The 16340-nt window shown below is 46.0% G+C and overlaps 1 protein-coding gene across 1 annotated transcript in view; it reads right to left on the bottom strand.

The window, feature by feature from the left end:
• ASIC2 (acid sensing ion channel subunit 2) overlaps positions 1 to 14122 on the bottom strand; it is a 1082573-nt gene extending 1068451 nt beyond the window's left edge. Inside the window, exon 1 of the mRNA XM_030807900.1 lies at positions 13298 to 14122. Coding sequence (XP_030663760.1) covers positions 13298 to 13852 — 555 coding nt within the window. The 5' untranslated portion in view covers positions 13853 to 14122. The remainder of the gene's footprint in view (positions 1 to 13297) is intronic.
• Positions 14123 to 16340: the final 2218 nt, after the last annotated feature.

Here is a 16340-nt window from a genome sequence, read left to right as displayed (position 1 = left end):
ACCACAGTCTTTTGACTACATCTGTGCTGCTCATTCTCCTCTAAGTCTGGAAATGTGGCTGGGAGGCCTTGTTCTGGAAAGCTAGAATATTGTCTTGCAGCCCCAAACCCTTCATTTTGCCTTCTGCCACACAGAACTGGGGCTATCTTTACTTCTTCTCTGTTTAGCTGCACAAGGGCAAGGGATGCAGGTAACAGCTAGATGGTTACCTGGAAAGCTGAGCTCAACAGCATCAAGTTGAGGCTTCCTCTCCACTCACCTCTCCTGCTCTCTTTCAGGTCCAGTAGCTGCCAAGCTTCTGCTTCCAAGAGGAGGATACTGATAAACTGAGGGGCCTTGGGCCCTGACTGACTTTTTTGAACTAAGACCTAAAGACTTGTTGATGGCTGGCCTGACTTCATTCAGCTCAGCCCTGCACAAAAAAAGCATGATGTCTTTACAGAGAACCCCTAAAGGGAATCAGAAGGCATGAACTCCAATCCCTAGTGGTGCCACTTTCTTACTGAGTGACTCTGTACGAGACACTAAGCTTCTCTGAGCCTTACCTATGTTCAACTGTGAAACAAATATATTGGTACATGCTATGGTTTGAATATATGTAGTATGTCCTCATAAAAACTCACGTTGAAGCTTGGTCCCAAATGCGATGGTGTTGGGAGGTGGTCCCTTTAAGGGGTGATTACATCATTAAGATGAATTAATGTCTTTCTTGCTAGACTGGGTTACTTCTTGTAGGAATGAATTAGTTCCCATGAGAGCAGATTGTTATAAAGCAAGGTTGCCTATTGTGTTTTGCCTTTTTTGCATGCATCTGGTTCCCCTCCCATTTCTCTGCCATGTTTTGATGCAGCACAAGGCTCTCAGCAGATCTTTTCTTTTGATGAATATTCAGGTGGTTTCTGGGCTGATGTCATGCATCTTTGGAAATGCTGGTTTCAATGGGAGTACAGCCAGAACACTGGGTGTCAAACTTGTGAATGAAACTTTGCCTTTTCCGGGGAAGATGGGCTTGGGATCTTAAAGTCATGATGTTTGCATATCACAAGCACCATGTCTGTGGGATCTGGGCATATGTCTGTAGTAGGCTTGACTTACCAGAAGCTTCCAGATGTGACTGCTCAGTGTCGAGTTTCCCAGCCTGCAGAACCATAAGTTAACTAAACCTCTTTTTTTTTTCTTTTTATATATTACCCAGTCTCGGGTATTCTGTTATAGCAACACAAAACAGACAATACATTTTCCACTTTCAGAGTTATTGTGAGGATCAAATAGCATCTTAGAAAGCATTTAGGATATGAAATCAGATACCTCATTCATATCCTGCTTCCACCAATTACAAGATAACTGACTGTAGGCCAATTCTTCCACTTTTCTAAACCTCAGTTTTTTCCATACAAAAAAAAAGATATGTCAACTATTATATATTTCACTTGGCTGTTGTGAAGACCAAATGAAGTATTCCATGTAAAGTGCATAGAACAGTGCCTGGGATACAGTATGTGCTCAGAAAATGTTAGCCATTATTAACAGGTTTTGTAAGCTACACAATGATGAACAAATAAAAGAACTTTTATTTTTGACAAGACCTGCATGTCTATAGTAGCTTATGCTCAACTGTAATAGCCGGAGCTGGGTCCCTGGCTTGATCACAGCCTCATTCCCCATACTTTCTTGGGACTTCCTGATACTACACTGCCAATATAGATTTCCAAAAAATCGTGTTGCTTCTGGATCTCCTGTCACTATGTTGTATCACCAGCTCATCTTAGTAGTAATAACAGTAACAACAGTAACAAAACAGCTGACGTTCCACATCTGGGATAACACTTAAAGTTTTACTTATATTATTTCACTCAATTGCTGCAAACAATCCTATGAAGTACCAGTATTATTATTATTATTTAATAGATGAGGATATTGAAGTCTGGAGGTGTTAAGTAATTTGTACAAGGTCAGGGAAACCTGGAACCTACACCTGTCTGGCACTAAATTCCATGATTGTACCACGAGGCCAAAATACCTCGTTATGTTATTATCTCAAGTGCCAGAGCTCTTCATTCTTCCAACATTTGCCAAGCTCCCCAAGCTCAGATATCCCTTTGTTGTCTGTTATCAGTGCTCCTGGGCAGGACATTCTTTCTGCCAGATCACTCTCCTTCCAAACTCCTATAGCTGGGTCTATCTCTAGCCCTACTAAACCTAGAGTTATCTCTAGTCCATAAACCTCTCAGTCTCTGCAGGCCTCCACATGGAGCCAGGCCATGCCCAACCACAACTCAAGATTTGCTCTCTAGGGTTGGCTCCAGCTCCCAGAATTTATAACAAATTCCTCTGGGAACTGCCTCTTGAGGAGCCATCCATACACACTTTAGGAGGCCCAGATCATTTAACAGCCCCTTCAATCCTTGGCTTCCACCGGCCACCCACTTCCCACACTTTCTCTGGATGAACTGAAATATCCACTCTTTTGTGTCTAGAGTCTCATGTGGCACCATTCTTATTCCTGACTTCTGAAATAATTACCTTCAAGACTACACAGTATTGGGAAATGGGGTGGTTCTGTAGTCTGGATGTGCTGGATTGCATCTATTATCAGTTGTTTTTTTCCAGTGCTATCTGTCAATGTCCCTCACCTCTGACCCCAACTATCCGTGCAGGAAGGAAATAAATCAAAGACTCTCAGAGTTGGAAGTAACTTTAGAGGTCATTAAACCCAACCCTTTACCTGACATTGATCCACATCTGCAGCATTGCCAATAAGCAATTGTCTGGCCTCAGCTAGAGCTGATGCCAGGGTACAGGGTGCTCTAGACTCCCAGGACAACTCCTTCTAGTCTGCCGATATCCACTTATCTAAACTCTTACCCACACATTGGCGCTAGCTCTGCTCCCTGGCTTCAAACAGAGAAAGTCACATTCCTCTTCTCTATGATTGCCTTCAAAGTGTTTTAAAACAGCTCTCATATTGCCCGTGAGTCACCCACTTCGCTTTTCAGGCTAAACTGTCTCAGTTCTTTCATACGCTCCTCGTCACTCATGGTTTCTGTGACATATGAGGAGCATCACCTCTGGTCAGCCATACATCTCTCACTGCCTTCTACTTTATCGATGGGCCCAGGACACTGCCAACATCAAATGCATAGCCTCCTCTTCATGGCTTGAAGCCAGGCTGATGCACATTCAGGAAGAAATGGAAATGAAGGCTGGTAGAAGGGTAGGAAAGGGAAGTTTTCAGAGAGAACAAACTTAGGAAATGAGAATGCAGGTGCTGATAAAAGTGTGTGCTAGAATGTGAGCAGGTGAGGGTCATGTAACAGCTGGGAGAATGGGTATGGCTCAGCTCTTAGGAGAAGGGAAGCCTTGGGAAGGGCTTTCTTTGGGCAAAAAATTCCAAGGGGGAACAAACCAGCTGTGCTTACAGTAGTGAATCCCAATCAGAGAGAAGCTCATTTGAGTTATGAAGGCCACCCTTGGGAATTGTTATCAGTCTTGAGTTGAAAACACAGATTTTGAAAGTCCCAGGTTTAAAAGATTTTTGAAAAAGGTATTTTTTTCTTTCTAAGCCACACTTAAGTCCACATGCCTGGACTATTGTCCATGTTACCATATGGATAAAGAAGCTAAAACTAATCAATACACAGGTTGGGTTCCCTACCAGAGCCTGAGATGGCATACCTTCTACAGGTGATTTACTGAGGGATTGTTCTCATAAAAAGCCTAGAAGCGGGAAGGGGAAGGTAGGGCAGGGGAAAAGGTAAGCATGAATGTGGTTTCAGGAGAAGTCCAGCTCAGCCTGATCCCACGGGAAGCACTGAGTGTGAACTGCACCACAGTGTATTCCATCTTGAGGCGAGATGACTGGCATTTCCTAATCCCGTCAGTGAGTCACTGGCCACTGGCTGCCCCCAGGTGGTGGGGAGGTGAATAACTTCCCAGGTATCTCCAGAAGAGGCAGCACCTGTCAACCAAGGGCCAGCTTCCCCATGAAGGGGACTGATTAAGCTGTTATGTGCTCTACCTACAGGTGCAGTAAAGAGGATCTGGGCTGACCAACAGTGTCTTCCACAGATACACTTGCTAATTCACGCATGTAAGACCCAGAGTGGATCACTCCCCTCAATTGCTGGACTACTGTGCTGCAAACTTGGAGTCAGACCGATGAGCTTCAGTCAGGCAATATCATGGCTCCTGAACAGGATTTTGAGAGCAAGCTTCTGTGCCTCCCTCATCCTGCTGCAGCCTCTCAGTGCATCTAGGTGTTTCTGCTTCCATTGTACATATCTATCAAAATAAAATTGTTATAATTAAACAAAAAAATAAATAGATAAATAGATCTGGTGGCAAATGAGCAGCAACTCCTCCCCACTCCCAACGTAAGTTAAAGTTTGAGTTTCAGCAAACAGATGTAGGATCAGAAAACAAATGTTTATTATGTTCTGTTGCATTAGAGCGGTACAGGTTGGCAAGTCCTTAGAAACCACCTAATTCCACCCCTTCATTTTACAGATAAGCAAACTGAGGCCCGTTGAGGCTTATTACCTTCCCAAAGGTTGTGCAACTAAATCTGCAGAGGTCATAAATCCAGGCAAATACGTTGCTTCTGTGTTACATGCTTAATTTCTTCTGAGCATAAATTTCAATGGCTACTGAGGCAATCAATAGAGAATATATCAAAATCAGGAGAAGATAAGTACTGGGAGATGGAAAGATGCTTCAGCATCCAAAGAATGGCACTTTGGGGAATGTTATCCTCAAATAAAGCCCAACCTGATAAACTGGCTTTTATCAGAGAATTTCAATTTATCAAATAATAACCGTGTAGTATTTCTGAGTGTTGGAGACAGCTGCTATCCAGTAACCACTAAGCCCAGTCTGTATGGTTTTAAGTCAAATGCATGAGTGAAATATGGTATATGGAGTTTCAAACTGGGAGGGGTGATGTAGGCTTGGTCTCAGGTGGTAATAGATCATGGGTCAAATGGCCTTGCTGGTCAAGTTAGATATTTTAACTCAGCTCCATCAAACACAAACATCCCACAAAAAAGAGAAAGCATACAGCAAATTTTCGGGTCTCTCTAGACTCAGGTGGTACCGTTTTAGTCTCATGGAGGGAATGGGGTACGTGGCACTTGGACATATGGGCTGTTCTATGGAGCACCACTTCTAATGGCAAACTTAGTGCTAAATGCTACCAATTCAGTCTTTGGGAGATTTTTTAATGGGATCACATTTCAGCTCTTACAAAAGAAATCAGTAGCAAACTAGGATTCACTTTACCAAAATTTTGTTAAATTCATCTCTTCATTAATGGAAGAACTTTCTATAGAGAGGAAAAGAGAACTACAAGAGAGAGGAGGAAAGGAACCAACGCCCCAGTCAATAAGCTTCCAGGTAGCCTTCTAAGCAGTTCTGGATGTCTAAAATCTTCCAGAGAAAGAGACACAGACGTGCAGATTCACCCAACAATCAACTAGGCATTATTTAGGAACTTGTGCAGTAGCTTCAGTTTTTTCTTTGCAAGTAGACGTTGCAGGTCATCAAAATAGTCAGCTGTCAGTCATCGTCTCACCCCTTCATCACATCAGAAAGAATTTTATATACCCCTGAAAGCACGACTTCCAGAGAGCTTACAGCTTAAAGTTCTAAACTGGAAGATCCCAAACAGAGGCAGACATCATGGAAAACTTGCTTAGCTTGACAATGGTTGCCCCTCCAAGGGCATGCCAAATGTTCACAAGACTTCAGAGCATCCTAAGGAATATGAGAAATCATCTATTTTGCATTATTTGCAATTTAGGCCATTTTGACATAGAACCTAGAGACTTTACAGATAGGGGAGAGTCAGGATCTACATCTGTGTGCTGAGGCTTGCAGTGTGGATGGTCTTGCAAGAAGAACCAGAGTTGACTCAAACCTGGGCCTCATCACGGAGCAGGGTTGGGCCTGTCAGAATGTGTGACTTTGTGTAAAGGAACACATCTCTGGTGCATCTTAGCAAACATTCAAAAAACAGTAGGACCAAGATGGCATCAGATAAACAAGCAGACATGCTATCAACAAAGTGCCATCAAAGGAGAGTAACTGGTGTTCAGTTTTGAGCCTAAAAGGAAGGAATCTCCTAATGACCTCAAGACTACCCAGGGGACTCAAGAAGAGAGCAAGCTAACATTGATTGGATGTGTACTGTGGAGCAGACATGACACCAGATGCACAAAAAGTGAGATCCCAAGCCTAGTAATACACACACATGCACACGATGCATGGCTGAATAGGAGTACTCCCAAAATGCTAAAATAATATATGTAATTATATCTGGGAAGCGATTAATGGCAATTTTTCTTTTCTTTCTTTTTTTCTTTTTTCTTTTATTTTCTTTCTTTCTTTTTTTTTTTTTTTTTTTTTTTTTTTTTGAGACAGTGTCTCGCTCTGTTGCCCAGGCTGGAGTGCAGTGGTGTGATCATGGCTCACTGCAGCTTCAACCTTACAGTTTTAAGCTAACCTCACCTCAGCCTCCCAAGTAGCTGGGACTACAGGCATGTGCCACCGCTCCTTGCTCGTTTTTGTATTTTTTGTAGAGACTGGGTTTCACTATATTGCCCAGGTTTCTCCTTTCTTTATTATTTCCCACACTTCCCAAATTTTCTCCAATGAGCATGGGTTAATTCTGTAATCAGAAAGTGTATTATTAAACAATAACAATAACGGGACAAGTCATCCCAATGCCAGGGTGGAATCCTGGCAACCCACAATGCAAAAAGAAGCTGGAAAACAACAATTTCACCATATACCAACTAGACTTACTCTACATTAAAAAAAACTTCAAACTCACTTTACCCAAACTTTGAAGAAACAGTTTGACAGCTATGTGCTAAGCAATTCTAGGTGCTGAGAAGAGAAGGATGAGTGAAGACATCAGGTCTTATGAGGAGGGGAGAAAAAAGAAATATGCAATTTGTAAAAAGTTAGCAATGCAATATTATCTCACACTTGTTAGAATAGCTGTTGTCAAAAATACAAAAAATAACAAGCATTGGAAAGGATGTGGAGAAAGGTGAGTCCTTGTACACTGTGGGTGGGAATGTAAACTGGTACAGCCATTAAGGAAAACAGTATGGAGGTTCCTCAAAAAATTAAAAATAGAAGTACCATATGATCCAGCAATCCCACTACTGGGTATATATCCAAAGGAAATGAAATCAGAATGTCAAAGAGATTCTGCCCTCCCATGTTTATTGCAGCACTAGTCACAAAATCCAAGATATGGAAACAGCCTAAGTGTCCATTGATAGGTGAATAAATAAAGATTTGTGATATATAAACACAATGGAATACTATTCAGCCTTTAAAAAGGAAGAAAATCCTGTCATTTGTGGCATCATAGATGAACCTGGAGGACATTACGCAAAGTGAAATAAGTCAGGCAAAGAAAGACAAATACTGCATGATCTCACTTGTATGTGGAATCTTAGAAGGTCAAACTCCTAGAAACAGAGAGTAGAATGGTGATTACCGGGGACTGGGGAGTGGCGAGGTGGATAGGTGAGATATGGATCAAAGGACATAAAATTTCAGTTTGACAGGAGAGATGAGCCCAGGTAATCTATTGTACATCATAGTGCCTACAGTTAATAACAATATATTGAACAATTGAAAATTGCCAAGGGGGTAAATTTTCAGTGTTCTTACCATCCACCCAAGAAAATGGTAAGTATATGAGGTAATATATATGTTAAATAGTTTGATTTAGCCACTTCACAATGTATACATACATCAAAGCAGTGTTCTACATCATAAATATATGTACCTTTTACTAATAAACTTTTTAAAATTAAAAATTATCAGTGTTTAAAAAACTAGGGTATTAAATCATTTCTAAGGTCATTTTTGGCCCAAGCACTTCATGATTCTAATGCAAGAAAAAGAATAATGACTGTTCTAACAGAGGAATAAACCAAAATGCTGTTCAGAAGACAGACAAGAGAGAGAGTAATTTAGATTATGGGAATGGGAAGGGGTTGGGCAATGATTTCCTGGACAAGGCTACAGTGATGGTAAAGCTGGATTTTGAAGGATGACTAGGATTTAGATAAATAGACATGGAGAAAGAGGTATAAAAAGTAAAGAGGGTGGCGTGGTGGCTCACGCCTGTAATCTTAGCACTTTGGGAGGCCGAGACAGGTGGATCACAAGGTCGGGAGTTCGAGACCAGCCTGGCCAATCTGGTGAAACCCCGTCTCTACTAAAAATACAAAAATTAACCGGGCGTGGTGGCAGGCACCTGTAGTCCCAGCTACTCGGGAGGCTGAGGCAGGAGAATTACTTGAACCTGAGAGGTGGAGGTTGCAGTGAGCCAAGATAGCACCACTGCACTCCAGCCTGGGCAACAGAATGAGACTCCATCTCAAGAAAAAAAAAAAAAAAAAGTAAAGAGGTAGAGTAGGAAAGGTCCATGAGCAAAGGGTTCTGGGTTTATTCCAGGAACAGCAAGTAACTATTCAATTAGCAAACCATGCCAGGGTCATGGTATTTCCTGTGGGCAGCCCCCATATTTAGCATGACATATGCACATATGCAGAGTCTGGGTTTAATGAGACTACATTCTTGCACTCAGCTATCACCTCATCTGGAGGGGGTGGGAAATGGGCTGGGAGTTCTACAACAGCAAGGCTCTAGGCTATTTTTATCACACTGCACAATAGGTGCTCTATTTGATTGACAAAGGAATAACCATGCATAAAGCACTATGACACGCTGCCATAAAAGCTGTGTACAGGGTGCATAGGTCACCCGCTCCTGGCGGGGGGAGGGGGGCTGGCACAGGACAAGTGAGCTTCCTAGAATTGAGTTTGGGAGCATGAGATTCAATGTGGAAGCCAAGATGATGGGTAAGGAGAGGACGTTTGAGCGGCAGAATTAATATGAAGAGCACAGAGAGAAGTGAAAGCTTAACATATAATGAGAATTGAGAATACCACCAACACAGCAGTTGCCTGTGCTCCAAAGCTGTTGGTGAAGTTATAGTATGGAATAGTGAGCAAACCACTGGACTGAGAGTCGAGTGAGCTCCTGCGGGACACTAAGCAAAGCAAGGGGCCTACCCGGCTCTAGGCACCTGCCACATATTAGGCCTTCACATACTTTATGTCACTGAGTCAGCACAATAGCTCTAAGTGGTAGGTATTATTGTTCCTAATTTAGAGATGAGACAATCGAGGTTAAGAAACTTGTCCCAAAATATACAGCAAATTGGTGGCAGAGTTGGAATTCCAACTCAGATTTCTCCCTAAAACTCACATTCTTCACCCACATGTTCCTGGTATAATAATAATAATTTTTTTAAAAAAGATAGACTAGGTTAGCTGCAGACCCATTTGGCCTTGTGCAAGAATTCCAAAGATGTGATCTTCCTAAACCTTCACCTCCACCATCTCTACAATGTTAGGTGATGTCAATTAACAAGATCTACACAGTGACTCTAACAAGATCTCATAGTGGAGAGACCTTTCTTTTGTTAAGGAAAGAAAGAAATATATTTCCTAAGAAATCTCAAATTTAAAATACAAATACATACAACTATGAAAGTAGGTTAAGTATGAAACTGAAATGTCATTTGTATTTCTGTACTTGGAGTCAGATGAACCCTAACATGATGAGCAGAGAAAAAACATAAAACAGTCATGTCCTGGTCACAAGCAGTGGGGCCACTACCTGTCAGCAAGAGTTAACTATCGAATCCGACTGTGACCTCCATTCTAAGAAACCCCATCTCAGTCAGGTTGGACTTAAACCCACTGCTCCAAACAGAGAAAGCAGTAGCCACCTCTCCCTCCCTGGTTTCATCTTTTATAGCTTTACTCATCAGGTCCGACTCCTGCAAACAGGGCAGTTAGGCTAAACAATAGCCCGACTACTAATACGGAAACCAACCCCACCTTCCATCTTTGTAGCTGGCACAGTGTACACATATATTGCCTCCCAACATCCCTGTGGATTAGTAAGTCAAATATTGCTATCTCATGTTAGATGACCAAGTCGAGGCCTAGAGATGACGCAAGATACAACCAGGGAATAAGAAAGACAATGTTGTAGCTGGGCTTCAAACCTGTGTCTTTCTACTCTTAATCTTGAACTCACATTATCCAACATCATGGCCAGAGACACAATCCCTCCTCCTTGCTTCCGCTCTAGGTCAATGAGGCAACCTCCCTAAGTAGACAATCTGGAATCAAAGCTGTCTTCTGCTTTTCCAGGAGGGAAAAAACGTGTGCTTATCTGAAATCAGATTGTCCTAGGTGAGGGCTAAGAGTGTACTTGCATGAGCATGAAGCACACCTGTTTACATGGTAGTCAGCATTCCACACCTGGCTTCCCTGGGACTTTTACCCTCCGCAGACAGCCTTGTCTCACTCTGCTAGAATCATGGCTCATTCACTAATTAAAGGGTATTACGCACTTCATTGCACATCAGCTAAGAACTTGGAATAAGAAAGCTTATGCTAGAGCATTAGCACTGGAGATGCCACTAGGTATGCTTCATAGAAAAATAAATACAGAGAAAAGCCATCCCCTTGTGACATCCCTTCCCCCATACTTAACTTCTCTAATAGGTCAGCCACCGCACTTAGAGAAAGAAGTCACCTAGCATGGTACAACCCCAGATAGAGCCTCATAAATAAGCCGACTGGAGAGGGATGTGCAGCAGAGAAAATGAATAAGAGAAGGCGGATCAAGTGGCTTCTCCAACAGCCACCTGTCCAGGCTCTCTGCTCTCTTCTGGTAGGGCAGCCCAATAAGGATACTCATATCCCAGGCCAAAAAAAGACAGGGAGACAAAGGAAGAATCGGGAGGAGTACTCCTCACTACAAGGTCCTGAGCAGACTCAGCATCATGTTCCCTCTAGTAAAGGCTCATCATTGCTGCCCACCGTGCCCAGCTGGGGGCAGAGACCAGCCTCCCTGCTGGAGCCTCCTTGGGCTGTCCTGGAGTAGATGCTTTTTCTGACACTCCTGAACAATTTGAACAGCAGCACTGAGGCTCACCCCCTTTTCAATGATGGGGAAAGTCACACATAGAGGGCCAGCCCGAGGAATGGACACTCAAACAGACAACTCTTGAACTTGGTGAGGACAGCAGATAATGACATGCCACTGACAGAGTATTAAATCTTATCCACGGGCAATTTCACTATTTGGGAAACATTACAAAGAGGTCAAAAGCTCAGGTGAACTTTAAGGCCTGATCTTAAAGACCTTTTGGGATCTTAGCAAGTAAAATGATGGTCCAAGTATAAAACAATAGCCTGGGGTCAAAAAACATTTACTTCTAAATGGAACTTAGACATGGATTCAGAAGAAGCCACCAGTTGGACATGCAGTCAGGAGGAAGCTAGAGAACTCAACCCAGAGTCTTCTACTTATTACAGTTTCTCTCTGGGTCACCCTCTGTGTCGTCTGTGCGTTCCATGTGTGTTCAGGCAGACAGAGGAACAGCTGAGTGCATTTCCAAGCTGCACGGTGCAGTGGTGAAGCTGAGCGTTGCCAGGCGCTAGAAAGAACGAGGTGGAATATAGTGATGGCTTCAGCCTCCAAGAATAAGGCATTTTCTCTATCTCTTCTCAAGCCACCTAAGGCATCATTTGTGCGTGACATGTTTTAGGATCCTGTTTGCTCCATCTAGAAGAGCTTCCAATATTACTGGTCCCTTCCCCCAGCTCAGACTGGCTTCCTCTTTAGCATACACTACTGCCGATTTTGCTGTGCTCTTCCTCACAAGACTTAAAAGGGATAATACAAAACAGCTCCTCCAAGAAACAGAGTTCTAGCACACAGACTGCGAGAGGCAATGCTCCCGGCACTCTGGGCTTTTTCAGAATCAGAGATAGCCAACAGCAATCACAGAGGCTACAGGCAGAGACTGGTTATCGCATTAAAAGAACCTCAGAGCAAGAGGCTGGTGAATCCAAGAGGGGGTGGGGAATGGACGCAGCACAGGAAAGGTAAGAAATGTCTTCATTAGGCAGAGGACCCTAGACAAGTGCTGGTGTCACAGGTCAGCCTCTTCCCAACTGCTATACCTGCTATTCCCAACTTGCAATTGCATTTTGGCTCAACATTCTGAGACTCAAAAGCTCCAATCCTCCCTAAGGCAGCTATGGGGGAAGCAGCCACACTGGACTTCTGGAGGGTCCCACAGCCCCTGATTCCCAGACTTGCCTGGCAGCAAACAGTAGTCAGCAGCTGCTGTCTGACCTATTATGCCAAGTTATGCCTAGCAGCCCACTAACTGGAGAGAGAACCCTGGCAGCAACAGCGCTCCTCTCGTCCTTTCCTCTCTGCCCCTCCAGTAAGCCCCATCCTGAACCTAAGCCACATCCCCCTCCGCTTTTCCTCTTTACTCAGCTCCACACTCCTCCCCCAGGCTTTCCATTCCCACAGCTGTTCGCCCCCTCCCTGCACCCCTCCTCCTGCATCCACGTCGTTAAGTGATTATACATAGAGAAAACCGAGCCTTTGAGTTTCAAGCCAAAGCTCCCAGACAAGGCAGCCGGGACTGATTCACCCTCACAGGCATCTTCCTGACCGCCTTGCACACGTGCCTCCACCCAGACTCTCCTCTCTGCCCAAGCACTCTGAACATCTCTTGGCTTCAACCTGCCAACAGATCAGATGGAGCCCTGTGGTCCCCAGCCTCTTCTCTCCCCACACGGAGCTTAGAATTCACACAAGGAAAGGAAGCAAGGAGACTTCCACACCTCTGCAGCATCACCTGCTCCAGCAAGCTCCCAAAGCCACCAGAGCCAGGCAGACTGCCTGGGCCCCACACCCCCTTCTCTGACGGCTTTAGCTCCAGCCCAGCCCACAGGATGCAGTGCCTGATGCCACTTCCGAGCAGAGAGAGACACACACGCACACACACACACAGAGAATGCCACCTCGTCAATGACAAGCTGTTCCAATCACACAGCTCGGACACCAAGCGCACCGGACAACGGACAGCCCAGGCCTCCTCCCTCTGACTGGGAGGAAGCCAACTCAGCACGTCTGGGGAAGTGATCCCCCACCGCAAGCCCCCCACTCACCCTCCATATTTGATCTGACAGCAGTGCTCTATCCTGGCCGGTAGCCTTCCCTGCAACCAGCTCCCACAACTCTGACCAACTACCCTCGTGGCCTTCAGGTGAGGCACTGCTCTCTCTCCTGTCCCAAAGCACAAGGAAACCCCAAACCAAGCAGGAGACCACCGGCGCACCACTTCTCCAGAGGACCAGACAGAGTGAGCTGAAAACCAAGTACTCACTGTGGTGAAGTCTTGGTGGCCACACTCCTGCCCTTTGAACTTGCAGTAGAGCATCATATCCTTCAGGTCATGGCCCACACGGTGCAGGAACTCCAGCATGCTGAACTGCTTGGGTTTGTAATGCTTGAAGTTGGCCTTCTGCCGCAGGGCCTCCAGCACGGAGGGGTCAGCCAGATGGGGGTCCGGGATCTGCAGGTTGACATCCAGCAGGGCCAGCAGCTCCCCGGCATGGTACAGGTCATTGGTGGTGAGCCTGGAGAACCGGAAGCCATTGAGGTTGCAGAGGGTCACAGCTGGGAAGACCAGGCTTTGAGCCACCACTTCGTCCACCTTGGTGACGTGCTGGTAGGAGAAGTAGTAGGACACCCTCTCAGAGCTCTCCACCAGCAGCAGGCCCAGAGAGCCCACGAAGGCCACTGCCCACAGCACACGCCGGATGGTCAGTGGCCCATACACGAAGATGTGGCGGATGCCATGGAGGGTGGAGGTGTTGGCGAAGATCTGGATGCTAGAAGGTTGCAGGCTGCCCTCACTGGGGCTCTCCTTGAGGTCCATCGGGACCCTGTGCAGTTCCGCAACTGGCTTCAGGTTGATCGAATTTCAAAGAAGAGTTCCCAGTCCTCGGGCTCTGCTTAAACCTTGACGTTCAGGGGAGAGAACGCAAGGCAAGCATCGGGCCAGACGCTCTGAGTTTATCCTGAGAGCCCAGCCGCACGCTGACAGGGGTGAGTGTTTATATAAAACCCATTCAAACTCTAGCTCCTGATTTTTTCCAGGCGATAAGGAGGGCTGGTTTTATTTAGGGAGACACCAAGGTGATGTGGAAGAGATGTGGGTGGGAAGGGAGAGCTTAGCCAATGGAAATAAAGTCCTCCCCCCTACACACGCCACTAGAGACAAGATTAAAAGCGAGAGCGAGGGAGAAAATGCTTAAAACAAGTCGCTGAGCAGCTCGGAGCCTGTTAACCAGCGCATAATGCCCCATGTTAACCGTCCTGGGGGATGTCAGGGCGGCCACGCTGATGCACTGCGGTCGGGCGCAGCGGCACAGCCTTCAGAGCCGCCGCCGCTCGGTTCCTTTTCCCATGATGTTTTGGACTCCGGATGCCGTTTCTCGCCGCCGGCCTCCGTCCCTCCTCTCCTCCTCCTCCAGGCCCCCTTTTGTGGGCAGATTTCCAAATGCCAGCGGCCGCTGCTAGCACCGGGGAGAAGAGGCAGCGCGCGGCGCGGAGAGGCGAGGACCGGTATCTGGAGACTGGGGACGGAAGTGGGGGGGGGCTCAGACCGGGATCTATTCTCCCCCCCGCCTCCTGGGAAAAAAGGGACAACCCTCAGGTCACAAAGCCTGCCTGCTTCCCCCGCCCTAGCTCCCTGTCCCTGCTAGGCTGCTCTGGGGGGGAAGGGCAGGGCGGGGGAGAAGGGCTGGTGGGGGCTGGGGACTTTCTGTAAGTTTTCTTTTTAGCCTTTTTTGAAGGGAGCTAGTGGGGGCTTCTTCGAGGGTTGACATGACACCCTGCCCCCCAGGTGGCAGGAAGACAGTGCTAAACTCCTAGGAGCCAGGTGTGAGGTTGGAAGCGGCATTCCTTTGCATCAATGTCAGGGATCCCAGGTTAGACCCAGCCTGGGATCTCCAGAGGGGAGAATGCTAAAAATGCAGAAGGAAGGGGGCGATCCAAACCCACAGTGCCTCTGATGCAGACAGCGAGGGGGCATTCTAGGAGAGCAGCCAGGAGCCCCTCCTGAGACAGAAAAGCCAAGTTGCCCCTGGAGCCTCAGAGAAGGAGCAACAAGTAGTCCCCTCCCCCACCCCCACATAGCTGTCGGAAGAGTCTGTATTTGAAAGAGAAAGACAACTGGGACTCCAGGTAGGACTGGCTGCATACCATTCCATTTGGGCAGTGTGTGTGTGTGTTTGTGTGTGTGTGTGTGTGTGTGTGTGTGTGTATTCTGATCCTGGATTTGTCAGATGGAAGTACAGCTGGAACTATAGGTGGGAGCAAAGAATTAGCCTTTCCACTGCATATCTCTTTTTTCCCGAAACTCCACTGGCAGTCAGCTCTTGCTAGCAGGTGAGTGTGGCTCGCCCTTTTGCCCCATGCCAGAGCTCAAATGGCTAGAACCTACTGAATCAATGGTGCTAAATCCCCATCAGGAGGAAGGGAACAGAAAGTCTGAGTGGCCATCCCAAGCCACACTGCCAAGCTGGGGCAGAGCCACATGGACTCACCTTGATGAGCCAAGCTCTCATCTTCAGGGCTTTCCAGGCTTAAATCATACTCCTTGGATGATGTTGGAGAAGAAGGCAGCTGACGGCACGTCCCTCTAGGTTTAGCTCTACTCTGAAATATGTTTTCATCCCATCTGGACCCCTGCTAAACTAGGTCCACGGACAAAAACATCCAGGTGCCCTCTGAAGCAACTTGTAGCATTAAATCAGTGGTTTATTGATCCTGGGAGCTCAGAGAACAGAAGCATCACAAGCAAGCACAATGAATGGCAGAGACTGATAAACTTCACATATTTGTTAACCAAGAGGTCCTAGACTCCTAGGATAGGACACAGGTTTTTAAAGCAGGAGGACCAAAATTAACAAAGGTCTACCATGTGTCAGGACCTGTGTGAGGGTGGCATATCATCTTACTTATCCCTCTTAACTATCTTGACAGGTACATGTTCTTGTTATTATCCCTATTGTACAGGTGAGGAAGCTGGGGCTCACAAAAGTAAAGTGCTGTATCCAAGTTACAGTTAGTGGTGTCAGAGGTGGGACTTGAACTCAGGCATATTTGTCTCCAAAATGCAAGTTGTTAAAGCAGATCTGGAACACTTCTTCCCAAATTTAGGAAGAGAGCAATCCTTTCTATGCCTTGTCCCTGATTACACACATGCACACACACACACAAGCACACTCACATACACACACACATCAGCTCCTCACTTGTATTAAACAGCTCTATGCCTTTTTTTCTACCACACCACATCTCTGTTGTCCTTCCCCCCCCCCCCCAGGTCCAGGTCCTCTCCTACAGGAAGACTTCCTGGA

Source organism: Nomascus leucogenys, unplaced genomic scaffold (genome assembly GCF_006542625.1).
Source record: "Nomascus leucogenys isolate Asia unplaced genomic scaffold, Asia_NLE_v1 Super-Scaffold_249, whole genome shotgun sequence".
Taxonomy (NCBI): domain Eukaryota; kingdom Metazoa; phylum Chordata; class Mammalia; order Primates; family Hylobatidae; genus Nomascus; species Nomascus leucogenys.
This window is presented reverse-complemented; position numbering and strand designations above follow the sequence as displayed.